Genomic DNA, 27598 nt, shown 5'->3' with positions numbered 1-27598 from the left:
AGTCCTCGTTAGGTCCTAGTAGTTAGGTCCTCGTCTGAGTTAAGCTGTTCAGCAAACATACCTTAAAGAGATAGTTCGGAATTTTGGACATAAGACCTATTTTCCAAGTCAGCCGGTGTGTTTGAGACGTCTGGAGACGTTTTCAAGAAATGCATTCAGTTCTTCTAGTTGCCGAGTTCGCTTGTGCTATGGCTAGCGCAAGTCAATCGTTCTAGTTAGCATGGCATTAAAAACAGTTATACTGACTCCACAGTGCACCCGAGGCAAATCAATTAAAACACTAGACTGTCGATGTACATATCTGTGTTGATAGAATAATATTTGAAACAAAACTAACCTCGCATCGCACGAATCATCCATTTTTTGAGGGACTAGTTTCTCAGCAGCAGCGGAATTTTACTTTGCTCCGTTGGACTCAAAACTCTTAAGACGCGCTGCTCGGAATCCAGCCGGTAAATACACATCTGAACACTGCCGATTTGTCGGCCCTTAAGCCCCCAAGGCTGTCTGAAAAGCCCTCGGAGCTCTCAAACACCGGGCAGCACACGGCCCCGCAAACCCACAATTACGCACCGCGAACCCGAACCTCTGCTCCGTCCGGAGAACCGTAAACCCTCGGATGCGTTGCGGGGGATTCCCTCCTGGCACCACCAGTCTCCGTTTGTTCTGTCCCGGTTCTCAGCTCCAGCGGGGGCTATCTCGGTCTCCACAGACGCTCGTTCACGTTCTGCCCTTTGAGCATCCCTCTCGCGCAATTCTTCCTCTGTATATTCAGGCTCGTACAGGTAGGGTTGGGTCTGGGTGGAAAAAAACTCCTCATCAGAGTCTGTGTAAGTGTGCACTCACATGCATACAATACACAGTATATTTCTCAACATTTAAATAATATTCAACCATTATCTTTTTATTAACTCAAGCCAGGAACTCATTTAAATATTTAAATGTTCCCAATTATTGATACATTGAGATTTATGCTATCAATGCTTGCTTGTGTCAGACTGTAAGTCACTATCTAAAGCATCTTACCTCCAAACAGCTGTTTGAACAAACTATACATACATTCTATAATTGATAAACATGTCAAATTTTACAAATATATATTTTTTAACTATTTACATTAACATTATAAATTGATTCAAATTTATTTTTTTAATTTTAAATTTCTCTAGTTTAGAACAGCTGTTCTGGAACCGAAAAATCGAGTTCAGGGTTACTCCCAGAATTGGTTGTGCCTGCTTTCTGGAATACACCCCTGTCGAGCTGGTCATGACGCATTGTTTGACTTGCACGTCAAAAAAGAGAAAGAAAAAATACATTTATTTTGGAATGTTGACAGGAAGCACAACTGTTTATCTTCCGGGTACCTGGCGTGCCTCGCTCCTATGGCTGTATGGTAGCAACACATTAGCCCGAAGCTAGCTAAGAGGTGCAGCAGACGTGTTTCCTCGGTCACCGACGTCAGTTTACGTCGGTTACCGTCATTACACGCGACGTTGCTAGATAACGAGCTACTTGTGGTCCACGACCATGGAGGGACCGTCCTATCGTCCACCGTCCAGCCGGGACGCAGCGCTGTGGCGGCGGGAGACAAGGAGAGAGTCTGGCGGGGAGGCAGACTCGGACCGGGACGTTAAAACACACTTCCGCGTCTGTCGGTTCATAATGGAGACAGGTGAGTGAGTGAGTGAGTGAGTGAGAGAGTGAGTGAGTGAGTGAGTGTGAGAGAGAGAGAGAGAGAGAGAGAGAGAGAGAGAGAGAGAGAGAGAGAGACTTCTTGAAAACTGTAAAGATGTGTATCTCTGTGCTATCTATTTACCACCTTCAAGCTCCCCAAATTACTCAAAAGATTATCTCCGTGAAATTCAGAAGGAAATTCTTAACTTCATGTCACTCGGCTCTACATTGTTATTTGGAGACTTCAATGCCAGAACTGGCAGAGAGATAGATTTTATTGATAATCATTTTGATGCACCCCCTCTTTACCAACCCTGTGTTACGACACATAGGCATAGCTATGATAGTTTAGTGAACAAGTGTGGAAAAGACATTTTACAAATGTGCAAAGCCCAGGCATAATACATTGTTAATGGTAGAACACAAGGGGACTCCCTGGGCAGGTTTACCTACTGTTCCGTGTTGGGAAATAGGGTCATTGATTATACAATCACAGATATCTGTCCAGAAAATATAAATGCATTCACAGTCTTGCCACAATGTCCTATATCAGACCGAGAAACATGCCCCGATGACAACCTGTTCCCTCTCCCAAAACATTACAGGTGGACAGAGAAAAGTCTCACTGACTACACCAATGCATTAAGCAACACTAATATACAAACTATGCTTGATAGTTTTCTGTATAATCAGTACCTGCTAAACAAAAATAGCATAAATTCAGCCACTAAAGATTTGAATCAGATATTTATGAAACTAGTAAAAGAGTCTAAAATGATGAGATGAAATGCCAAATCAAATCAAAAGCAAGCAAAAGAGCAATGGTTTGACAATAAATGTTCCCTCTTCAGAAAGCATCTCAGAAATCTGTCAAACAAGAAACATAATGATCCTGAAAACCAAGAACTTTGCGATGAATACTACACGGCCCTTAAACAACATAAGAAAATTATCGACCAAAAAAAGGCCAAATATACTGAAGACGAATTCATTAAAATTGAAAAGGCAATAGACCAAAATTATTTTTGGAACCTGTGGAAAAAACTCTCAAATGTATAATTAAATCCAGAAAATGGTGGTTTAAACACGCAGCAGATATCCACAATTGACAAAAGGATATCATTAGAAATTGCAATAATCAGGACAGAAATGTTGAAACAGCAATGAACTTAAACTGGCTTTTTAGTGTTAAAAAGTGGAATCTACCCTACAATTTGGAACCAAGGATTGATTACTCCTATCTTTAAAAGTGGAGACAATCTAAATCCTAATAATTATAGGGGCATTTGTGTAAATTCTAATTTAGGGAAACTATTTTGTAGCATGTTAAGTTCAAGAATACAGTTCTACCTGATTGATAGCAATGTATTAAGTGAATCACAAATTGGCTTTATACCTAAACATAGAACAACAGATCACATATTCACTCTCCATACTCTAATCCAAAAACATGTACATCAAAAAGATAAAGGGTACATTTATGCTTGCTTTGTTGATTTTAAGAAAGCTTTTGATTCGATTTGGCACAATGGTCTTTTCTACCAGTTGAAAAAATGGTATCGGAGGCAAAGTCTATGATCTAATTAAATGTAAATACTCAGAAAATGAGTGTGCTATATAAAATTGGAAAGAAAAGAATGGATTTCTTCAAGCAGTGTTGCGGGGTCCATCAAGGCAGTAATATGTTCCCGACACTTTTTCAATATATATATTGATGAATTGGCAAAACTACTCGAAAACTCCCCATTCCCAGGACTTGACTTGGAAGGGAAGGAAGTCAAATGTCTGTTATATGCAGATGACCTCCTACTTTTATCACAAAGAGAACAAGGAATGCAATAATATCTGGACATACTCCATGATTATTGTGTAAATTGGGCAAGTAACCTAGATAAAACTAAAATTGTAATATTCCAGAAGAAAGCAAGATCACAATCCAAAATGTATCAATTCCCTTTGGAAGAGACAACACTCAGTGCGGTCACATGGTAAGATCGTATTTGTATTTCCAAGAAATACGTTGCCACTCGACGGGGGGGTCTCTTCTAAAATTCCTGTTCACATGCCGTTGAATAATTCCGATAATGGTCAGTGACCTTGCTGACTCCGCTTCGTTAGATGGCGCTGTAGCCCTTTCTACAAGACGGTGTTAGAACTACTTCCGGTACACGGCTACTTAAAAACAATAACAAACTATCTGGCAGCATACAGACAAAGATGGCGTTCGAGGAGTTAGACAGAGTAGTGTTGGCGTACATGTTGGGTATTTTGCAGTGTTTAGAAGACCATATGAACAAACAAACAAAGTTTTTGGTTTTGGTGATATGACACGAACTGTGCCGTCAGTGGTTGATATTACAAGCTATCGCGGAAAACGAGAGTTACTTGTTAAGAGCAAGAATTAAGATCGTTTGACTGTTCCGGCAACAACATCACTATTTATGACAGTGTCTGCGCTTCCTTCCACTTCCGGGTGAAATCCCCAGCGAAAATTCTCGCACATGCGCAGGACGCAAACACAATTCGATCTTGTTCACAAGGCGGCACAAGTCAGATAAACAACGACTCAAGCCAGGGGTTGCAATCGGCTTCAGAAATCCTATCCCTACACGTTTCTTATCCTGTACACATGAATTCGATACGGTTTTGATGGGTTTAAGATTATATAAAGCTCGCCCATGTGAACGCAGTGACTGAGTCACTCAATGGAATACACCTACCTTGGCCTAACTGTCACTGCGTCGGGACGTTTTGTTAAAGCTGTGAGTTCACTGGCAGATAAAGCCCGTAGAGCATATTACAGCATACGAAAAGTCCTATTCGAATGAAATCCCCCAATCAAGATCTGGCTTAACATTTTCCAAAGTGTTATCCCCCTCTTAATTCAAATTAAACAGAGAATTATCAAATTTTGGAACCATTTGATAGAGTCTGATTTAGACTCATACCAGCACAGAGCATACTTGGAGCAGCAGGGCTGTCTGAAATAATACCTGGAACGGGATAAATGAGGAAATCAGATCGACAAGTCAAAATTACACTACAAAAATAATTCCATACTCGCAGATTAAACAAATCGACAAAGATGATAAACAACAATATTGCAAACAGTGGAAATTAGAAACTCAAACAATTAATAAATTAGAATGTTATAACTTACTGGACAGAATTTCAATTGGCCCAATATTTAACCCAAATAAAACACCCCTGAAAAAAACAAACTCTTACAAAATACACACACACACACACACACACACACACATTTACTTTTTCTTATTAGGGCCTGAGCGCCGACAACGTCGGTCAGCGAAGCCCTATTGAAACTGTATCGTTTCTTATTATTCTTTTTATTATTCCGCAAGTTCGACGGCCTTTTTGGGGGCCTTATCATTGAAATGCCGTGAAAAAAATCTGTGTGCAGATGGGGACTGGCGGAAAATTTGAGATTTTAAAGGTTTCATAGTTAGCCACAAAAAAGTTGCTCTCTAGCGCCACCTAACGCGTTTTAGGCCAACCCCAGCACACCGTAACTCTAATTGACACAACATTTGGGACACATGTGCAGGCAAGTGTGCTCTACCAAAAAGCCGCTTGCAGCAAAAAAGTCTGCCTGAAAATTTTTTCCGCCATTTTGAATTTTGTGAAAAACACATTTTTGCGAACTTCTCCTAAACCGTAAATCCGATTCTCACGAAAATTGCTGTGTATTATCATTAGACCAAGCTGGGCAAGTGCCATGAAAAGCGTTGAAAAACGTTGTTGCGTTCAGAAGTTATTAGCCAATGAACATCAGAGGGGTGGGGCTCTAGAAATCAATACACATAACTCCACAATATTTAACCCAATCATCACGAAACTTTCAGGATATGTTGACATATCTCCCTGGAACATATCCTGAAAGTTTTATTAAAATTCACCACTCGGGGGCGCTACAGTAAATCAGCCATTTTGGGCCATTTTAGCCAATTGTAGGCTTTGTATTTTAACGAACTCCTCTTACACCTTTGATCCGATTCATGTCAAACTCACTGAGACTGTTCTAGTTTTAATTGTATTTCTCTTAAGTTGTTATTCTATATATACCTATGAAGTTTATTGTTGTTTTGTTGAATCTTTATGCTTTGGCAACAAAGTCTTTGTGACATTTGGAGAGAGAGAGAGATTTTGATTTTGATTTTTAATAGTACCTTTATTTTAACTATTAAGAATCCACATTTTGATCTCAAACACAGTACATCCATTAAAAAATATTACAATTTAAACTAAAACCAATAAAACACACACAGATTAGCCCGTGCAGACGGGTTAGAGAGATGTATTAGATGAGATGGTGAGAGAAGACCAGAGTATTGTCAGTAACTGAACACAGTGTGTTGGAGTGAGTCCAGGTCTTAATGAACTGGTCCATGTCCTGCATCTGACTGTAGTATTTAAAATCTATGTGGACCCTGGCCTTCACCATCCAACAGAACAACAAGCTCACATCAACATCCAACATGTCCTCCTCTTTCCTCTTCCTGCTCACATGCACTGCCATCTTGGCCTGTCCCAGTATGAAGTTTAAAAGTTTACACTTGCTCTCTGCTGCCTTTCTGTACTTAAAACCCAAGATAAAAACCTGAACAGAGAACTCTTCTCCAGCTGCTCTGTAGAGACTCTTCAGGAGAGTGAAGAGAGGAGTGAGACGTGCACACTCAGTGTAAAGGTGTGTACACACCGGAAGAACTGCCCGACTCGCGTCGGTAAATTCGGCGTCGGCTACTTAATATGGCCGACTCGAACAACGACATGGGCGGTTCACACCTACGGAATTACAGCCGACGCCATACGTTCCGCGCTTGCGCGAGATGTAATGTCTCCAAAACAACAGGCGGCGCTAATCTGTATTGTGGGCCAAAAAACACGAAAACCGGAAGTAGCCGGTCCTCTCTAGACCACCTTCTTCGATTCCACTGGTTATCTGGTATGTTTACCATCGTCATTTCCGGGCTTCACTGATTCGCTAGTCAAGCTGCTAGCCTCCACCAATCAGAATGGTAAAAGGATGACCGACTCGAATGGCGGATTATACATTTGAGTCGGCTGAAATTAACGCCGACGTTGCCGATTCGAGCGACCACACCAAGGAGACTCATGTCACGGACGCCGACTCTCTCAAAGACGCCGATTTTCGGTCCGGTGTGAGCCCGCCTTTACAGTGAAAAACTGTCTCCCTTTCACCACAGAACACACACTGGTCAGTGTGCCCTGGGGCGATGATCGACAGGAAAGAGTTGACCGCTAAAATGCCATGTAGCACCCTCCACTGTAGGTCTGCTACTTTTTTAGTCAGTGGGCCTTTATAGAGACTCCTCCAGGCGGGCGTCACCTCATCTCCCAGCTGCAGGTGACCCCTCCATGGAGTATCCAAACGGTTCAGAGTCTTTCCATTCAAACATTTCACCATGACTCTGTACAGGGCTTTGCCAGTGGCCTCCTGTAGGCTAAAAGTGCACTGCTGTGAGTTTAAAAAAAACCCAGTGCAGTCTTTAAAAACTGGATGGACAGTGACAGAGGGAAACGGATCGTCAGTGCAGGGGGCAATAAAACCTTGGGAGTGCCGGCTCAGTAGAAGACGTTGATGTCCACTCAGGCAGCCTCTCCAGTGCTCCAACAGTCTGCCAATGCTCCTCACAGACCGGATCCCGACACCAGCTGCCAGGGCGGCCGCATCCTGCAGTCCAGCTCCAGCCAGGTGAACGACAGACCCCAAAGTCATGACCCTGGCCTGGCAGAAAATGTCCCTCAGAGCTGTTCCTGCCCAGAAAGGGGCACTGAGTTGTCCTCCAAAGACCACAGGCTCCTGAAGCAGCCAGTGAAGAGAGACCGTGTTTTTCTCCCTCGCCATCAGCTTCCACACAGTGAAGGCTCCCCGGTAGAAAGGTGGCAATGTGCGAAGGTCTGCAGTGCTGAGGTCCATGAGGAACAGAGAGTATTTTAGACCCAGCCCAGCAAACCGCTGCAGAATCATGTGGGCCAGCGGCCTCCAGACCAGGTCCTTGGGGCTGTACAGCAGTGGCTGAATAAACTTCAGCCTGAAAGCAGCTCCTCTACTGGCCAGGTGGACAAGTCCTTGCCCTCCCTCATCCTTAGGAAGGTAGAGCTTGGGGGATTCAGTGAAGCTTATCCCAGAAAAAATTAACTAACATGGCCTTGTATTTTGGAGAGCAGGTTAGGAGGAGTGTCCACACGGGCCAGTCTGTGCCAAAGGGAGGAGGACCCCAGGTTATTGATGATGAGTGCCCTTCCTCTGTAGGACATGCTTGGTAGCAGCCAGCTCCACCTCCTGAGCCGACCTTCAGTCTTCTCCAGCACATTGTCACAGTTCTTATTTAAAACAGTCTCATTGCCTAAGAACACCCTAAGGTATTTTATGCCCCCTGTCTTCCAAGTCAGTCCTCCTGGTAGAATCAGCTTGGTTGTGGGCTTGTCACTTATCATCACTGCATCGCTCTTACTCCAGTTTACCTTTGCTGATGACATCTCATTAAACAGTCCAACATTCGTTTTTATGGTGTTTTATGTCTTTTTGTGTTTTCACCATTAAAATAACATCATTAGCATAGGTAGACAGTTTAAAAACAGCAGGACATCCATTAAAAACAACACCATTGATCTCTTTTCTTAATTTGTGGAGCAGAGGCTCTATGGCTAGGGAATAGAGCATCCCTGATAGGGAGCATCCCTGCCGAACCCCCCTCTCCACATTAAAAGAGGCAGCCAGGCCACCGTTAACCTTCAGTATTCTCACAATGTCACGGTACAGTACCTGGATCTTAGCTATGAAGCCTGGGTTGAACCCAAAAGCAGCCAGCGCCTGCCACAGATACTGGTGTTCAACCCAGTCAAAAGCTTTGGGTCATTCCGTGTCATTTCATCAAATTTCTGAAAATCTTCCCACCTGACCATCTCAGAATGTCCTGAAAAAATTCAAGTACAAAGACACACTTGTTAATAGGACAAATCCAAAATATTAGGTCTCTACTGTCAATAGTTTTCTCACGAAACATCATTGAATGAAGGGTAGTTTAGACGGTTTTTGGCATCATGCTCTGAAAAGCCATTTTTAAACAGCAATATCTGGAAAACTATCTCACCTGTGGCCTTCAGAATTTTTACAGAGTATATCTGTTACGAATAGCCTCCAGACATGGAATATCGGGGGTGTAGCTCAATGATAACCTAGTATGGTAGGTACTTAAAATGTGGCTTGTTGAAATAAAGTAGTACATTTGAAGAGTGGCTGAGCTCCCATTTTTGCAGATAAAAGACTTCTATCACTTCTGTCTCTATCTCTGGTGTTAGCTTAAACATTCTACAAAATATGGTTTCTCTCAGATTATTAGTTTCACAGATATTAAGGCTCAAATATGGAAGTAAACACATCTTTGCCCAACTTCAGAGTCATATTCCAAAACACTGACAACACATATCAGGTCCAAACTTACTTTTTTTGAAAGATCATATTCTTGTTAAAATCATATAAAAAAATCGGGAGGGTGTTTTGCCTCATTTTGTCGCAGTGATTTTTTAAAATCCTGATATTGGTGGGGTTTTTGTGGCCGTTTTTGGTACTGCATGTCCTAACAGCCTACTTGTAAACATCACAGCAGGGCAATTCGATTGTGTTTTTTTTACCATTTACCAAAGACTTACATGTGACTAAATGCTACTGATAAATTTAGCCTTACAAAAACATTCAAATGTAGCACAGTTGTAGTTACAGAGGCAATAAGTCCTTGAATGTGAGTTAAACATGCTGAAAGCAGCTTTTAATGTCTTGAACAATGAACAAACATAGCCTAATATTGAAGAGTGTACATTTTGTCATACTTTAAGTACATAAATTACACAACCAAATCAAATAATCTTAATTTGAGCATAAAGATTTTACATTACAGTACAAAAGTCTCCATAGTTTGATATTGAATAACGGTTTGTCTCTATGCTCACTATGAGACAATATGTGAGTTGTGTGTATGATCAGAAATGGTGGATTGATTGATTGATTGATTGATTGATTGATTGATTGATTGATTGATTGATTCATTTTAATGACCACACAGCCAGGCTGGTGGAATTTGTTGTCAGCTTGGTACAGGTTCCAACTTACAAAACATATAACACAGATAAACATACAGACATACACACTACACAATACATAAGGGCCATGCTTAATCCTTAATGTTCAGAGTTCAGAAAGTTTATTGCAGTTGGGATGAAACTGTTTTTTAACCGGGATGTTCTGGAAGCAATTGTCCTGTAACACCTCCCAGAGGGCAGTAGCTGGAAGGCATAGTGGATAGGAAGTATCAGAGATGTTTCAGATGAAGATGTACTGGTTCAGTTCATGCACCCACATGGCCCTGCCAAGAGTTTCTACTGGCCAAGAAGAGAAGACGTGCAATGTCCCACTGCAGGCTAGAATTGCAAGATTTGACGTTCCCTCTACAGAAACTGGGTGCATGTATGCCATCAAAAAAGATGAGCACAACAGAGCAGAGATGTACATTAGACAATTTGTAAAGTGACTGCCAAATTAATGAATGTGACGAAGGAATTGGATCTAAAAGATGAAAAATGTGTGATCCTTCATAGTGAGCATAGAGACAAACTGTTATTCAATATCAAACTTTGGAGACTTTTGTACTGTAATGTAAAATCTTTATGCTCAAATTAAGATTATTTGATTTGGTTGTGTAATTTATATACTTAAAGTATGACAAAATGTACACTCTTCAATATTATGCTATGTTTGTTCATGGTTCAAGACATTAAAAGCTGCTTTCAGCATGTTTAACTCACATTCAAGGACTTATTGCCTCTGTAACTACAACTGTGCTACATTTTAATGTTTTCGTAAGGCTAAATTTATCAGTAGCATTTAGTCACATGTAAGTCTTTGGTAAATGGTAAAAAACACAATTGAATTGCCCTGCTGTGATGTTTACAAGTAGGCTGTTAGGACATGCAGTACCAAAACCGGCCACAAAAACCCCACCAATATCAGGATTTTAAAAAAATCACTGCGACAAAATGAGGCAAAACACCCTCCTAATTTTTTAATATGATTTTAACAAGAATATGATCTTTCAAAAAAAGTAAGTTTGGACCTGATACGTGTTGTCAGTTTTTTGGAATATGACTCTGAAGTTGGGCAAAGATGTGTTAACTTCCATTTTTGAGCCTTAATATCTGTGAAACTAATAATCTGAGAGAAACCATATTTTGTAGAATGTTTAAGCTAACACCAGAGATAGAGGCAGAAGTTATAGAAGTCTTTTTTCTGCAAAAATGGGAGCTCAGCCACTCTTCAAATGTACTACTTTATTTCAACAAGCCACATTTTAAGTACCTACCATACTAGGTTATCATTGAGCTACACCCCTGATATTCCATGTCTGGAGGCTTTTAGTAACAGATATACACTGTAGAAAATTTGAAGGCCACAGGTGAGATAGTTTTCCAGATATTGCTGTTTAAAAATGGCTTTTCAGAGCATGATGCCAAAAACTGTCTAAACTACCCTTCATTCAATGATGTTTCATGAGAAAACTATTGATAGTAGAGACCTAATATTTTGGATTTGTCCTATTAACAAGTGTGTCTTTGTACTTGAATTTTTTCAGGACATTCTGAGATGGTCAGGTGGGAGGCATTTGATGAAATGACACGGAATGACCCCTTTTTCCTGGTATACGGAAATCAGACCAGTGTCTGCGCCTAATGAGCTAGAGATGTCCAAAACATGCCTGATTAAAGTGATATTATCACTTATGGACCTGCCGGGCACACAGTAGGTCTGGTCCACATGGATGACCTCACTAACAACCTCCCTCAGCCTCAGGGCCAGGGCTTTGGATAGGATCTTGTAGTCCCCACACAGCAATGAAACCGGTCTCCAGTTCTTTAAAAGCTGCAGGTCTCCTTTTTTGGGGAGCAGAGTGATTACAGCTCTCCTGCAGCTCAGTGGTAGTTGTCCCCAGTTCAGACTGTCTTGGAAAACCTCCAACATGTCTTTGCCAAGAACCGACCACAAAAACGTATACCCCTTTTCCACCAACGCAAACCTAGTTCAAGAGCCGGGCCGGTGCCCGTGCTGGTTCGCAGTTGGTTCAACTTGCGAACCTTCTGAGAACCTGTTTGCGTTTCCACCGGCTAGAGAGCCCAGAGAGCCACGTCATTATGTCACTGTATACGTTTGAGGTTTCCCCGCTGCGCTAATTTCAAGCATAGCAGACATGTCTCTTCAGAAAAAGTGTTTATTTTGGCAAATAATACAATAAAATACACAAAATACTAAAATCACATTTTTTTTAAAGTGTAGAGCAGTGTGTGATCAATATCAATGATCAGAGTGTTTGATGTTTAGTCATCTGCAGGTTGGACCTCCGTTCAATATCGTCGATGTCCGACAGCTCTACAAACACAAACCAGAGAACAGTGGTTTAATCACAAACTTGTCCACGACGCTGCGAACACAGATGTTATGTTACGTTGGTAGTTGGTAACGTTTAGTGAGCCAACGGCAGTCAGAAAGTGGCATGCTAACGTTGTTGTTAGCAATATCACGCTAGCTGGCTAGCGAGCCGGTCGGCTTACATTACCCGAGGAAGCATAGCCACTAGTTGCTGCTGTTACACACGTAATCACTAGCTTGGTAAACTAAACAGAAATGTGTCGTTGGTTTGCAACAAGGTGAAACATTTTAAAAGTGAAAGTGAAACTTACTTACGTTATTAAAACTACGCAGCAGCGTATTTTTCCCCGTCGCCTCAAGCGTTAACCCCACCCCCAGCCCCTGACGTAGGTTTGCGAACGGTTCTAGACCAGCAAAGAGTTGGGGTCACTCTGGAACCAGTTTTCCTGGCCGAGAGCCGGTTCTTTGTCTGTGGAAACAGGAAGAACTGGTTCGCGATTGGGCACCGGCTCCGAACCGGCCCTCAAAATGCCTCGGTGGAAAAGCGGTATTATAGAACTCCACAGGGAGCCCATCAATGCCTGGAGCCTTCTCATTGGCCAGGCTCATGAGGGCTGTGTGGAGCTCGTCAACAGTCAGCTCAGAGTCCAGGGCTGTGTTTGAGGCAACATCCACCTGAGGCAGGTTATTAAAAAACTGTCCACCCAGCTCTTGGTTATCCACAAACTCATTTGAGTACAGTTCTTTGTAATAATGTGTGGCATACCTCCGGATCTCTGGGCCTGTTGTGTGTGAGGAACCATCTTCAGCACATAGCGAGTGGATGATCTTCTTCTGGCCATTTTTCCTCTCCAGGCTGAAGAAGAACTGGGATGAAGCGTCCATTTGTGAGGCGTTCAGAAAACGAGACCGGACCAGTGCCCCCTGCGCTGTAATGCCCAGCAGGTTGGCTAAAGCAGCCTTTTTCCTTTTTAAGGGCTTCAAAAAGGCCCTTGTTCTCCTGTACAGTCTGCCAAACCCTGCAGCTGTACCACCTCGTATACTGTTTACAGAATTGTTGGATTTGGACTTTGCCAAAATCCCACCACTGCTGTAAAGAAATAAAACTGGACTTCTTATCCTTGTGTAAAACCCATAAATAATTAAGAGCCTCTCTAAAAGCATTATCTAATAAAAGAGCTGTGTTAATATGCCAATATGCGCGGGTTATCTTAACATTTGAGATAAAAAAAGAGCACTGAACCAGAGAATGGTCTGTGAAGCCGACAGGTATAATATGACTGGATTTAAAAATGCTAAAATGATGTTTAAAGCAATAAAACCGATCAAGTCAAGCTATAGATAACACATTATCACGGCTGTGGCTCCATGTGTACTGCCGGGTATTTCTATGAAGCCCTCTCCATACATCCTGCAGCTTGTGAGCTTCAATGAGACGCTGAAGCCGAGCACATGAAGCAGGGTGGGGCTCCAGGTGATTCCTGGATTAGGATGCTCTGTGCAATTAAAATCACCTCCCAGAAATAAATACTCTTCAGTGCTGCAGCTGCTAATGGCATCAGATAGAATGTCTAAAAAACTCATTCTATCTATAAAACAGCTCATAAACACAAATAAAAAACATTTTAATATTCTCAAACTGTGCTCTGACCTTCAAAATGTGACCTGATAAAACATCCTGCACCTCAACAGAGTGAGGGTTAAAAGCTTTGTTAAAAAGCACGCCGACTCCAGCACTATTAAAAGATTTATGGCTGAGAAAAACCTGGCCAGGCAACTCCTTCTTCCAGTCTCTCTCATTTTCATCATCACTATGGGTTTCTTGAATAAAAACTACGTCCAGTTTCTTAAAATCAATACATTTATAAAGAGAAGCTCTCTTCACATCACTTCTGGCACCGTTAATATTTAAAGAACCAACATTTATATTAGTCATAATGATATGTAAATAAATAAATAAATAAGAAAACAGCCACAATAGTGTGGTAAGGCAAGGTTGAGGTCTTTAGCTCCGTCTTTGAGCACCATGAACGTCTGCTGCCGGTAACGCACAACGTGTTTCATCTCCGGTCGGGTTTTACTTCCCATCATCATCTTTATTGGGGAGATGACTCGTCCTTAGCGGGACAGTTCTGTGGTCAGATCCTCATTTTTAATGAAAGGTGGCGTGTTGGAGATCATGATCTTCCTCGCCGGGTTAGCCAGAGGAAACACCAGCGTGAAGGTGTCATGGATCACCACGCCACTCTCCACCACTTTCTCCGCCTTTGCCACATCATCCAGGAAGATGACGATGGCACTGTTCATTCGTGAGGCAGCTTTCACACTTTGAAACCCCACAAGCTCTCCGATGGCGTACGCTGCATCCTCAACTGAACAGGTGACAGCCGGCAAAAGTTTGACCGCATGTTGCCTCGTCAGTTTCTGCAGCTCCACCTCATCCACTCCGACACCAGGCATGATGCCCGCTGTCACACACACACACACACACACACCGACCGGAACAAGGTCCACAAACTACACTAAAACATACAAAACAAACAAACAAATATATAAAAGTTTTAGAAAACACACTCACCACCGTCAATCACTCCAGCTCACACTCGTACATTAGAGTCTCTAGTTTGAGAAATAGACCCTCACAGGTCCTCAACTGGCAGCTTCATTAAATGGTACCAAAACACCAGGCTCAACGTCCACAGTGAAGAGGCGACTCCGGGATGCTGGCCTTCTAGGCAAAGAAAAATCCATACCTGAGAGTGGCCAATAAAAGGAAAATATCAAGATGGGCAAAAGAACACAGACATTGGAGAGAGGAAGATTGGAAAAAGACGAATCTAAGTTTGAGGTGTTTGGATCACACAGAATAACATTTGTGAGATGCAGAACAAGTGAAAAGATGCTGAAGGAGTGCCTGACGCCATCTGTCAAGCATGGTGAAGGTAATGTGATGTCTGGGGCTGCTTTGGTGCTGGTAAAGTGGGAGGAAAGCTATCACTCCATTTTGCAACACCATGCCATACCCTGCAGATAGCGCTTGATTGGAGACAATTTCCTCCTACAACAGGACAATGACCCAAAGCACACCACCAAACTATGCAAGAACTATTTAGGAAGAACCTGTGTGTGTGTGTGTGTGTGTGTCCGGAGAGAGTGTGTGTTTTGTTACTTTTTCTCTTGAGAACTTTATTAATCCTTATTTGTCTCTTTGAAGAAAAAAATGCATTTCATGTAACCTCTCTTGCTTTTGTGAATTATCTACTCCCTTCTTTCTTTCCTCCCTCCCTTCCTTCCTTCATTCCTTCCTTCATTCCTCCCTCGTTCCCTTCATTCCTTCCTTTCTCTCTCCCTCCCTCCTGTCCTCCCTCCCTTCCTTCCTCCCTTCATTCCTTCCTTTCACCCTCCCTCCCTCCCCAGGAGTGAAGCTGGGGATGCGCTCAGTTCCTGTGGCGACAGCCTGTGTGTTGTACCACCGTTTCTTTGGGCGTGTCAGCGTGTGTGCCTATGAGCCCCACCTGGTGGCCATGAGCTGCGTGTACCTGGCTGGCAAAGTTGAGGAGCAGCACATCAGGACCCGTGACATCATCAACGTAAGCCACAGGTAATATGCTAGGTCAGGAGTGTATGCTCCCTTCCGGCTCAGCTCTCTTTTTGTCAAGACAGTGCAGTAAAGCGAATGCAATACTGCCCCCGCTGCTCCGATTCTCCGGCCAATCTCACGTTCCATTGTCCCCTCACTCACGAACAAGACCCCGAGATACTTGAACTCCTTCACTTGGGGTAAGGACTCATTCCCTACCCTGAGCAGGCAATCCACCGGTTTCCTGCTGAGCACCATGGCCTCAGATTTAGCATCTAACCAGAAATGCAAAAAAAAGTAGAAACTGCAAAGTGAGCAGTACATAGGTATATAAACAGTATATGACGTATAGTGTAGTGTAGTCGTATACATTTAAAGTGGTATGGTTTACTGTAACATTATAAAAGCATAATAAATATGGATATGCAGTATGGGCAATATAGACATGTATGTATTTGTTTTGTGTATTTGCAGTTACAAAAAGTATAAAAAGAATACTATAGGTGGTATGGTGTAGTGCAAATGTCTGGGGGGCTAGGGGGGTAGTGCAATTGTCACAGAGGAGCAGGGGTAGAGTTCAGAAGGGTGAGAGCCACAGGGTAGAAACCTGCTGGTCCGGGTGCAGAGAAACCTGTAGTGCCCCCCAGAGGGGAGTTGCGTGAACAGTTTGTGGTTGGCCTGAGAGCGGTCCTTGGCAATGCTGTGCAGCTTACGCAAACATTGCTTGCCCTTGATGACGTCGATGGAGGGGAGTGGGGAACCTGTGATGCGTTGGCCGGTTGTCACCACCCTTTGCAGTGCTTTCCAGTTAGAGGCAGAGCAGTAGACACTGACACAGTTAGTGAGGATGTTCTCTATGGTGCAGTAATAGAAGTTCAAATATAAAAACAAAAATAATGTTTTATTTGTTTTAATTATTTCTGTATTTTGTCATTGTTTTTTGCATATATTTAAAAAGAAAACCTTTCATGCTACCAGATCAAGGATAACTTCAGCAGGATGAAGGGAAATCCCGGCTTAATCCCTTATCTTGGTTTATGCAACAGGCCCCGTCTCAAAAGACCGCTGCATGTGTGCAGGATTTATGACTTTGCCTGAGCAGGAAGTCCCACCCACAGCCAGCTGATTGACTGCTTGGCCCGTCAAGGAATAGCAAAAACAAGGAGACGAATAAGAAGAAGAAAAATAAAGGGATAAAAATAAATCCAGGGTTGACATACACTATATTGCGAAAAGACTTTACTCACCCATCCAATCACTTCCATGGCCACAGGTGTATAAAGACTGTTTCTACAAACGTGTGAAAGAATGGGTCACTCTCAGGAGCTCAGTGAATTCCAGCGTGGTACTGTGATAGGATGCCACCTGTGCAACAAGTCCAGTGTTGTCCTCACTCCTGAATATTCCACAGTCAACTGTCAGTGGGATTAGAACAAAGTGGAAGAGAATGGGAACTCAGCCAAGAAGTGGTAGACCACGTAAAATGACGGAGCAAGGTCAGTGGATGCTGTTGGGGAACTAGCAGGAGCAGATTTGGTTATTAATAGATCATTATTAATATCAATATAATTATTGATATTAATAAGATTATTAATAGAATTAATAATCTATGGGGCACCACCCTGCAATCAAGGAAAAGATAACCAAACCTATACTCAGTCTCATATAAAGGGGTTTGTACTCAAATGCCAATAATCAATAACTATAAGCATATGAGTATAAACAGTTGAAGGATTTGTGAATTCTTTGCAGAGAAGAGGTTGATATCACTCACAATTATACAACATTAATAACAGCAGTATGCTTAAAAGGGGTTTATTAACAATAAACAAATAAACATACACTAATTCTAAGTGGCCTATCTAACTAAATACTAGGGCTGGGGGTAAACGATTATTTTTAAAATGATTAATCGTTAATTATTTTATCGATTAATCTAACGGCTAATTCGACGATTAGTCTAACGATTATTTTTTTGTTCGATTAATAAAAAACAATGTATCTCAAATAAATACCCAAAAATTCTTAATAATATAGTTTATTAAACACTGTTTTGCACAGCAAAATAAAACATTTAGAATAAAATTATACAAAATATGCCAGCCTGTTTACTCTTACAGTCCAACAAAAACTCTACTGTACAAAATTACAAAAGATTAAAAAAAATGCAGTGAAAAAACACTGTGCCGTGCACAGTAGAGAAATTCCTGAGTGTTTCACACAATACAACAGTCCCAACACATAACCTGATGCAAAATGAAACTGACTCCATCTAAAAGTCCGTAGAGTATTCTATCTACACAGTGAACATTTTTGATGAGCCCTATCACACTTGGATGTGGTGCTCATTTTAATGTTTTCAACGCTCATAAAAACAATTCATTCATGACCACAGCGCACCAGCTTATGTGCAGCGCTGGCCTGGACATTGCTTGGCTCCGTTAGTTGACATTAGCGACCTAGCGTAGCTTAGAGGTAAGATCTTAAGCCCGAGCCCGAGCCCGACCCGACCCGAATTTCGGGTATAAAATGTCAATCATTACGTTCGGGTCGGGTCGGGCCGGGCTTCTCTCTCGCTGACTTTTTTTTTTTTTTTTTTTTTTTTATTTATTTATTTTTAATATATGTTTATAGAAATGTATAAACGATGTGTGGAGAATAAGATACTAAACTGAGGAATACTTGTTATAAAATAAATAATTAGGGGAAAAAAAACAGAGAGGGCGCTGTAATTGCTATTTAACTAAACGGGACAGGAGCCGCAGCACAGACATCCACCCCGTCACTAGCCATGTTTCCATCCAAAGTGATTCGAATTACTGGGAAATGCGCATTAAAAGAAATTCGAATCATGTGTGTTTCCATCAAAAGAACGGACTTTGGTGAAAACTACACATTCGCGCGAGTTTTCTAAGTCACGGGAGATTTTCCGCGGGTTGGCATGGCAACCAGCCTGTAAACATTCCGTCGTCTTCCTGCCGGTGACACCGGCTGGACCGGCCGGTGCTTGGGTGAGGTGCATGGGCTTTTCACACAGCCTTGTGGGCACAAGTGGCCCGAGTTCGGCCGTGTTCAGCTGTCTGTCTCCCGGCTGGTTTGCGTGCTGCGCGTCTTGGCGTTTCGCGTTCGACGGAGAGTCCGCCTGTGTGGACTCGCGTGGGGCTGGGCGGGCCGGTGTTTGACCGATGTCCGAGGGCTTTTCAGCAAGCTCTGACGGTGAGAGTCCCGACAGTTCGGCGTGGTTGAGGTCTCTATTTAAATGTCAAACACCGGAAGCAGTCGGGGTGAAAGTGCGCTACGTCACACTTGATTCGCATACAGCTGTTTCCATCCCATTCGAATCAACCAAAACCCGGCCATAGCGAGCGTATTTCATTTTGTGCGAATCAGGGGATTTTAATGCGAATCACGGCGTTTCCATCATCATTTTCCGAAGCGATACATCTAGATGCGCATCTAAACAGCTGATGGAAACGCACCTATTGCTCTTCTTTGTCTCTCTGCGCGCTCTCTCTCTCTGCGCGCTCTCTCTCTCTCCCTCTCCCCGTCTCTCTCTCTGCGCTCTCTCTCTCTCTCTCTCTCTCTCTCTCTCTCTCTCTCTCTCTCTCTCTATCTCTCTCTCTTAAAGTGCCGCGCTAGATTCTTAAGGACGTACTCTGAGTCCTCACAAATAAAATATGAAATTTCGGGTTTGGTTCGGGCTCGGGCCTGCAAATCAAGTTAATTGCTCGGGTTCGGGCCGGGTCGGGCTTTAATCCCGCGGGCCTGGGTCGGGTCGGGCTGGATTTTTTAGGCCCGATCTTACCTCTAGCGTAGCTTCAGGATACATACTATAAGTTGGCTAACGTTAGTCTCATGTTATGTTTGACTCGTAAACGACCACAACATGAGTTAGCTCTCTGTGCAGTTTGTTCATGCCGGGTTAGTAGCGGCTAGATAGCTGTGTTCTGCAGCCGTAAGCTAGTTACCATTCCAGCTAACATTAAATGCTAACTAACACACAGCTGTCTAGCCGCCAGTAGCTAGCTTACATTAACTTCTAACCAACCTAGCACGAAGAAACTGCACGGACTAAGTTAGTTAGCTAGCACTACCGAAGTGCACAGAACTCAAGCTGCACAACACACTACACAAACGTGAAATTAATTTAGCCAAAGTTAGTACTCCACGAGACACAAAGGGGTGACTCCGCTGTGCGTGATTCTACAAGTAGAATTCAGCGAGAACGTGAGGGGCGAGTAGTAGGGTTGGGCATCGAGATCCGGTTCCAAATAGGAACCGGTTCCTAACCTCCGGTTCTGGAACCGTTAAGAAGCTGTTGGAATTGCGATCCTTTTTTTTCGGTTCTTAAACGTCCGCACTAGTTTGTTTGTATTACTCCGCCCGGCGTGCGGAGACACCGCGATAGAACGATCAGTAACGAGTAGTCTAACGCGCTACTATTGCCAAACCAGTAGTCAGATTAAAGTTACTTATCCAAATACACGGTGCGTTACTATTTTTGTCAGTAAAAAAAAAGATCGTGTGTGGCGATGCGTCGACGACAAAATATGACGTTGACGATATTTTATCGACGCTTCGCTACAGGCCTATTAAATACTATACAACCAGTCAGCCATGTGGAGCCAATGCTGAGGCACATGAGGTCACCAACTTTCTGCAGAGTCAATCACTACAGACCTCCAAACTTCATGTGGCCTTCAGATTAGCTCAAGAACAGTGTAGAGAGCTTCATGGAATGGGTTTCCATGGCGATCAGCTGCATCCAAGCCATACATCAGCAAGTGCAATGCAAAGCGTTGGATGCAGTGGTGTAAAGCACGCTGCCACTGGACTCTAGAGCAGTGAAGACGTTCTCTGGAGTGACCAATCACGCTTCTCCATCTGGCAATCTGATGGACGAGTCTGGGTTTGGTGGTTGCCAGGACAACGGTACTTGTCTGACTGCATTGTGCCACGTGTAAAGTTTGGTGGAGGGGGATTATGGTGTGGGGTTGTTTTTCAGGAGCTGGGCTTGGCCCCTTAGTTCCAGTGAAAGGAACTCTGAATGCTTCAGCATACCAAGAGATGTTGGACAATTCCATGCTCCCAACTTTGTGGAACAGTTTGGGGATGGCCCCTTCCTGTTCCACATGACGGTGCACCAGTGCACAAAGCAAGGTCCATAAAGACATAGATGAGAGAGTTTGGTGTGGATGAACTTGCCTGCACAGAGTCCTGACCTCAACCCGATAGAACACCTTTGGGATGAATTAGAGTGGAGACTGAGAGCCAGGCCTTCCCTCCAACATCAGTGTGTGACCTCACAAATACACTTCTGGAAGAACGGTCAAAAAGTCCCATAAACACACTCCTAAACCTTGTGGAAAGCCTTCCAGAAGAGTTGAAGCTTTTATAGCTGCAAAGGGTGGACCGACGTCATATTAAACCCTATGGAATAAGAGTGGGATGTCACTTAAAGGAGAAATCCGGTCATTTTTGACCCCATTTCCGTTGTCCTCAGGGTCATCCCGACTTATTAGAAGCAAAAAACCAGACAAAAATTGACGTTGCCTAGCCCGAGATCTGTACCTGCCTGGCAGCCTTCCAGACTCGCTCCAATGCTAACCCATTGGGGCACGTTTTATCTGCTTTCCTGGGCCTCAGAAAACAATTCCAAGACCTATGCAACACAGGTTGGGTCCGTACGAGACACCACGGCGCTCGTTTAGCTCAAATAGTGTGGCAAAACGACATAAATATGTGTGTTTTTGCATGGAGTTACTCACCTCAAATCACCCGTAGACATTAGCAGTAGATAGCCGAGCGCCTGTCGTCCCTCCCAGTCACCACAGAAACGAAAACGTTTTCCACATAGTTTTGATTTTGTATCCATAAAGAAACAAACAAGCTGTGCAGTCGTCCTGTCCGTAATAAATCCATGAAGCTGTTACGTCCATATGTATGACTATGTTACAACATAGCAACGACTGCTTACAGCTAAACAGTAGCCGGGAGCCAAAACAATGCAAGTCTCGCGCAAGTTCCCGTCTGCCGTCCTCACTCTGGAGCTGCTTTCAAGCCAGTACAGTGAAACATCTTGGACAGTCGCGTGAGGGTCACTTTGATCTCACTCTGTTGATGAGAGACTGCAGTCTGCACACGTGACACGCGACTCCCACTCGTGCTGTCAACACAACTAGCCTACTGAGACTGCACGATATTTGTTGTCTTTGTAGCAGGTTCAACTGTCACACAGGCTAAGCAATCTTACTATGTAGGCTAGCGCTAGTTACGCTGTCATATGGACATGACGGCACTGCTCGATGGAAAGAAGTTTGTCACTGTATTGGCTTGAAAACAGCTCCAGAGTGAGGACGTCGGGAGACGGGAACTTGCACGAGACTTTTGGCTCCCGGCTACTGTTTAGCTGTAAGCAGTCGTTGCTATGTTGTAACATAGTCATACATATGGACATAACGGCTTCATGGATTTATTACGGACATGACGACTGCACTGCTCGAACATTTCTTTATGGATACAAAATCTACGAGGAAAACGTTTTCGTTTCTGCGGTGACTGGGACGGACGAGCGCCCGGCACGTTACTAGCTGAAGCTATCGTTGCTATGTTGTAACATAGTCATACATATGGACATAACAGCTTAATGGATTTATTACGGACAGGACGACTGCTCAGCTCGGTCGTTTCTTTATGGATACAAAATCAAAACTACGTGGAAAACGTTTTCGTTTCTGCGGTGACTGGGAGGGACGACAGGCGCTCGGCTATCTACTGCTAATGTCTACAGGGTGATTTGAGGTGAGTAACTCCATGCAAAAACACATTTATGTCGTTTTGTCACACTATTTGAGCTAAACGAGCGCCATGGTGTCTCGTACGGACCCAACCTGTGTTGCATAGGTCTTGGAATTGTTTTCTGAGGCCCAGGAAAGCAGATAAAACGTGCCCCAATGGGTTAGCATTGGAGCGAGTCTGGAAGGTTGCCAGGCAGGTACAGATCTCGGGCTAGGCAACGTCAATTTTTGTCTGGTTTTTTGCTTCTAATAAGTCGGGATGACCCTGAGGACAACGGAAATGGGGTCAAAAATGACCGGATTTCTCCTTTAAGTTCATATGCAGTCAAGGCAGGTGAGCGAATACTTTTGGCAAGATAGTTTATTTAATTTTGGTGTTTTTTCCAAACCCCAAATATATTCAGTTTATTATCATAGAATACAAAGAAAAGGAGTAAATATTTGCATTAGAGTAGCTGGAGCCGGTGCATGTGATTAAAATGAGTTTCCATCAATTGTCAATTAACATGTTTCTTTTTTTAGTTTCATTTCACGTGATTAACAGTGTTTTAGTCAATAAAGCACAAAAAAGTTCTTCTGGACGAAGACAACAATCTCCACTCACTTAAACTCAGGATGCTTTCAGCCACGGGGCCGACGGTCCATAGTCCAAACTACAATCCATAAAATACACTCCATATTGGGATGATGGTAAATGTCTTCACTTGAGATGATGTCAAACTGCTTTCATGGTGGAGACGTGAAATACAAATAGAGCAGAGTTTGATGAATTATAACTAAGAGACTCAGTCCGTCACCTAAAGGAGAATAGAGCTGGTCCACCTACTGAACTTAGTTGCTTAATTCATCGTTAATTTGGCAATTATTAATTACGCAACCTCAATTGCTTGATTTAATGATTGCCAAAATAACCAATAATAGACATTTTTCTACATTGCAGCTTTACAACTCTTCGTCATCGAATGTGTGTGATGTGTCAGCTGCTAACGCGTCCTGTCTTCCTCAGGTACTTCAGCAGCGGCGCCGCTCCTCTGGAATGTGACAAGGGCTTCTGGGAGTTGAGGGACAGCGTGGTGCAGTGTGAGCTCCTCATCCTCCGTCAGCTCGACTTCCACGTCTCCTTCGAGCACCCGCACAAGGTGTGTGTGTGTGTGTGTGTGTGTGTGTGTGTGTGTGTGTGTGTGTGTGTGTGTGTGTGTGTGTGTGTGTGTGTGTGTGTGTGTGTGTTATGAAGGTAAATCGATGTCAAAACACTTAGAAAGATGCGCAGCAGCGTGTGTGTGAACGCATGGTTATTTGTTGTGCGTGCGTGCGTGCGTGCATGCGTGCGTTGTCGTGCGCAGGTTGTATGTCACGCGTAACAAGAAGCTGTGTACATATGAAGCAGCGTGCGCACGTCTGTCTGTCACTGTTTGACAAATGTTGTTACGCGTTCACACGCACGTGCGGTCGCAGATTCTGATGCTGCGCGGCCGGAATTTATCTGCTGTGCGCACCTACTCCACGTAACTTGAACGCGTAATGTAGTTGGCCTGTTCATTTCAGTCAACCAGGGGAGGCAACTACATTACGCGTTCAAGTTACGCGGAGTAGGTGCGCACAGCAGATCAATTCAGAATCTGCGACCGCACGTGCGTGTGAACGCGTAACAACATTTGTCAAACAGTGAGAGACAGACGTGCGCACGCTGCTTCATATGTACGCAGCTTCTTGTTACGCGTGACAGAGTCTGCGCACGTCGTTTCCGCGTACATGTGAGCGCCTGACAAAAATGTTCAATTATCTTCATGCGAGCGTTAATGCGTGCGTTCGCTAAAAAACGCATGAATGTTACGCGTAGTTACTCCGCGTAATGTGATCACAGGCGTGCAGCAGCCATCACGCGTGAACGTGCGCGTGAACGCGTGACCATTATAAGTCAATGAGGAAACTACATTACACGTCAGGCGCTGTGTGCTGCACAGGCGTCAAAGCACGCGGGTGTGACGCGTTCAGTTGATAGTTGCGCAAGTAATATGAAACGATTCTGACGCCATAGTGTGTGTGTGTGTGTGTGTGTGTGTGTGTGTGTGTGTGTGTGTGTGTGTGTGTGTGTGTGTGTGTGTGTGTGTGTGTGTGTGTGTGTGTGTGTGTGTGTGTGTGTGTGTGTGTGTCGGATTAACCCGTCTGTCTCTGCCTGTCTGTCTCTCCAGTATTTACTCCACTACCTGCTGTCCGTGAAGTCGCTCGTGAACCGCCACGCATGGTCTCGAACCCCCATTGCTGAGACTTCCTGGGCGTTGCTCAGAGACTGTTACCATGGAGCCATGTGCATCCGCCACATACCACAACACATCGCCATAGCAACGCTGCACCTGGCTCTCAACAGCTACGGTGTGAAGCTGCCTGTCGGGGAGAAGGAGTGGTGGCAGGTGTGTGTGTTCCCTGCTAAGTGACCATAATTATCATGCATGTGATGTCATATTATCACATGATCATCCAGCAACCAGAGCAGGAGATTTTGGGCAGAGTTACAAGGAATAAAGAGTTACGGATCTCCTCTTTCATCTTTCACTGGGTAACACCACCTCAGCGTAAAGTCTCTTTGTAACACGATGGCTGGTTTTGGCGCCGTCTGCACGCCATCTGCACAATCTATTGGGTGAAATCAGGCACCTCATTTCACGCTTTCAGTTTGGGCCTTAAATCACATGGTTGGCAGTTCAATCCCGGGCGCCACCTGCCAAAGTGTCTTTGAGCAAGCAAGCAGCTTATCACACTTCATGAGTCGCTATATGTAAACGTGAAAGTCTGGATTAGTCGTGGTTCTGTGCTTCGTCGTCCAGGCAATGACCGTTGATGTCTACTGTTTGTCAAGGCCAGATGTGAACTAAAGTGTGTGTTTTGTGTGTGTGTGTGTGTGTGTGTGTGTGTGTGTGTGTGTGTGTGTGTGTGTGTGTGTGTGTGTGTGTGTGTGTGTGTGTGTGTGTGTGTGTGTGTGTGTGTGTGTGTGTGTGTGTGTGTGTGTGTGTAGGTGCTCTGCGTGGACGTGACCAAAGCAGACATCGATGCTGTGATCTCTGACCTCCTTCAACTCTACGACATGGAGGCCAAGTGTACCTGAAAGACTAACAACATTCTCATGGGAGAGTCGCCATGACGACCTGCATGTTGGGTTCAGGTGCGTTTGTGTCGAAGAGGAACTAGTCTGTGACGAAAACACAGGCACTACCACTTCCGGCCACTGGGGGGAGTCTGGCCTGGAATCACCCAGCTCTCCACAAACCTGATGGTTTCTCAAACCAGCACGAAGATGTCTTCACACTGTTTTCACTGTATGGTTCATCACCCAGCTATGTTACAAATAATTAAATCTATGATTCCCACCAATCAATGAAAATGCATATATAATATTGGCTTAATGGCCTCCATCGCACTGTGAGCATTATTGAACATCCTGGTGAGTAAAGTGGGATGTTTGGTGCCTCTTATGAAATCTTTGCTTGTCTTTTCATGAATGAGTGAAAGCGGTGGGTTTGTAGTTTTGGGTGCAAGAAAATGTGTGTATATGTGTGCATGTGTGATTGCTGTGTGTTGGAGAATAAAACTGTCGTTCAAAGTGACCGTGTACTGTTTCAAGGACGTCTGTTCATATTTTGTTATCTCTTCTTGTAATATAGACCAGATCCAAAACTGACTGCTGTTTGTTTCTCCACTGTCTTCGTTCTGTTGGATCACGTTCCTGTCGGGTCAAATGTTCCTGTTAGGTCACTAAAACTACAACATCATTGCAATAATCCCCACTAATATGTCATTCTGTTCTATAAACACCTGTCGTGTCATATTGAAGCCAGTCTGCTGCCAAAGGCTGTGAGACGGCATGAGACTGGATCAATAACCTTCTATCTTCTCCTCGAGTGGCAAATGGTTTCCAATGGATCCCAACTCTCCCTTTTCATAAAAAATACAATTACCAACTGTTTTAAGAAACTACTGAGGCTTCAAAACATAATTGAGGGACAGAATTGTTGGCTATGTTTTAGAAATAGTTTGATTCAACAGCAGTATCCTTAACGTCTCTGTGAGTGTACGTCTGTAAGGCTGTGAGTGTACGTCTGTGAGTGTACGTCTGTACGTCTGTGAGTGTACGTCTGTACGTCTGTGAGTGTACGTCTGTGAGTGTATGCCTGTGAGTGTACGTCTGTGAATGTACATCTGTACGTGTGTGTATGTCTATAATGTACATGTGTGAGTGTACATCTGATTGTACGTCCGTGAATGTAGTGAACGTCTGAGTGTACGCCTGTACGTGTTGTGAGTGTATGTCTGTGAGTGTACGTCTGTACGTGGTGTGAGTGTACATCTGTGAATGTACGTCTGAGTGTACGTCTACGTCTGAGTGTATGTCTGTGAGTGTACGTCCGTATGTGGTGAGTGTACGTCCGAGTGTACGTCTGTGAGTGTACGTCTGCGAATGTATGTCTGTGAGTGTACGTGGTGTGAGTGTAGGTCTGATTGTACGTGGTGTGAGTGTATGTCTCTGATTGTATGTGGTGTGAGTGTACGTCTGATTGTACGTGGTGTGAGTGTACGTCTGATTGTACGTGGTGTGAGTGTACGTCTCTGATTGTACGTGGTGTGAGAGTACGTCTGTGATTGTACATGGTGTGAGTGTACGTCTCTGATTGTACGTGGTGTGAGAGTACGTCTCTGATTGTACGTGGTGTGAGAGTACGTCTCTGATTGTACATGGTGTGAGAGTACGTCTGTGAGCGTACATCTGTACGTGGTGTGAGTGTACGTCTGATTGTACATGGTGTGAGTGTACGTCTCTGATTGTACGTGGTGTGAGAGTACGTCTGTGATTGTACGTGGTGTGAGAGTACGTCTGTGATTGTACGTGTACGTCTGTGATTGTATGTGGTGGGAGCATATGTCTGATTGTACGTGGTAGATAGATAGATAGATAGATAGATAGATACTTTATTGATCCCGAAGGAAATTCAAGCATCCAGTAGCAATAACATACATAGAACATATATTAAACATACATTAGAATCTAAACAAAAGCTATATAAAATAGAAAGTGACTAGAAATAAAATGTTTTA

General features: G+C 43.6%; 1 protein-coding gene and 1 long non-coding RNA gene across 2 annotated transcripts in view; one reads left to right on the top strand and one right to left on the bottom strand.

Moving 5' to 3' along the window:
- The first annotated feature begins 1371 nt into the window (after positions 1-1371).
- On the top strand, positions 1372-26110 carry ccnq (cyclin Q). Its single transcript, XM_084015426.1, has 5 exons — positions 1372-1672; positions 15551-15734; positions 23517-23649; positions 24703-24921; positions 25524-26110. The coding sequence occupies exons 1-5, from the start codon at positions 1528-1530 to the stop codon at positions 25611-25613; spliced, it is 771 nt and encodes a 256-aa protein (XP_083871552.1). The 5' UTR covers positions 1372-1527; the 3' UTR covers positions 25614-26110.
- Positions 19306-27598, bottom strand: part of LOC311017226 — a 159487-nt gene continuing 151194 nt past the window's right edge. Inside the window, exon 2 of the long non-coding RNA XR_014597609.1 lies at positions 19306-19529. This is a non-coding gene — a long non-coding RNA (uncharacterized lncRNA). The remainder of the gene's footprint in view (positions 19530-27598) is intronic.

The sequence above is a fragment of the Eutrigla gurnardus genome, assembly GCF_963514095.1.
Source record: "Eutrigla gurnardus genome assembly, chromosome: 8".
Lineage (NCBI taxonomy): Eukaryota > Metazoa > Chordata > Actinopteri > Perciformes > Triglidae > Eutrigla > Eutrigla gurnardus.
Note: the sequence above shows the minus strand (reverse complement) of the source record. Positions and strands in the feature narration are given on the sequence as shown.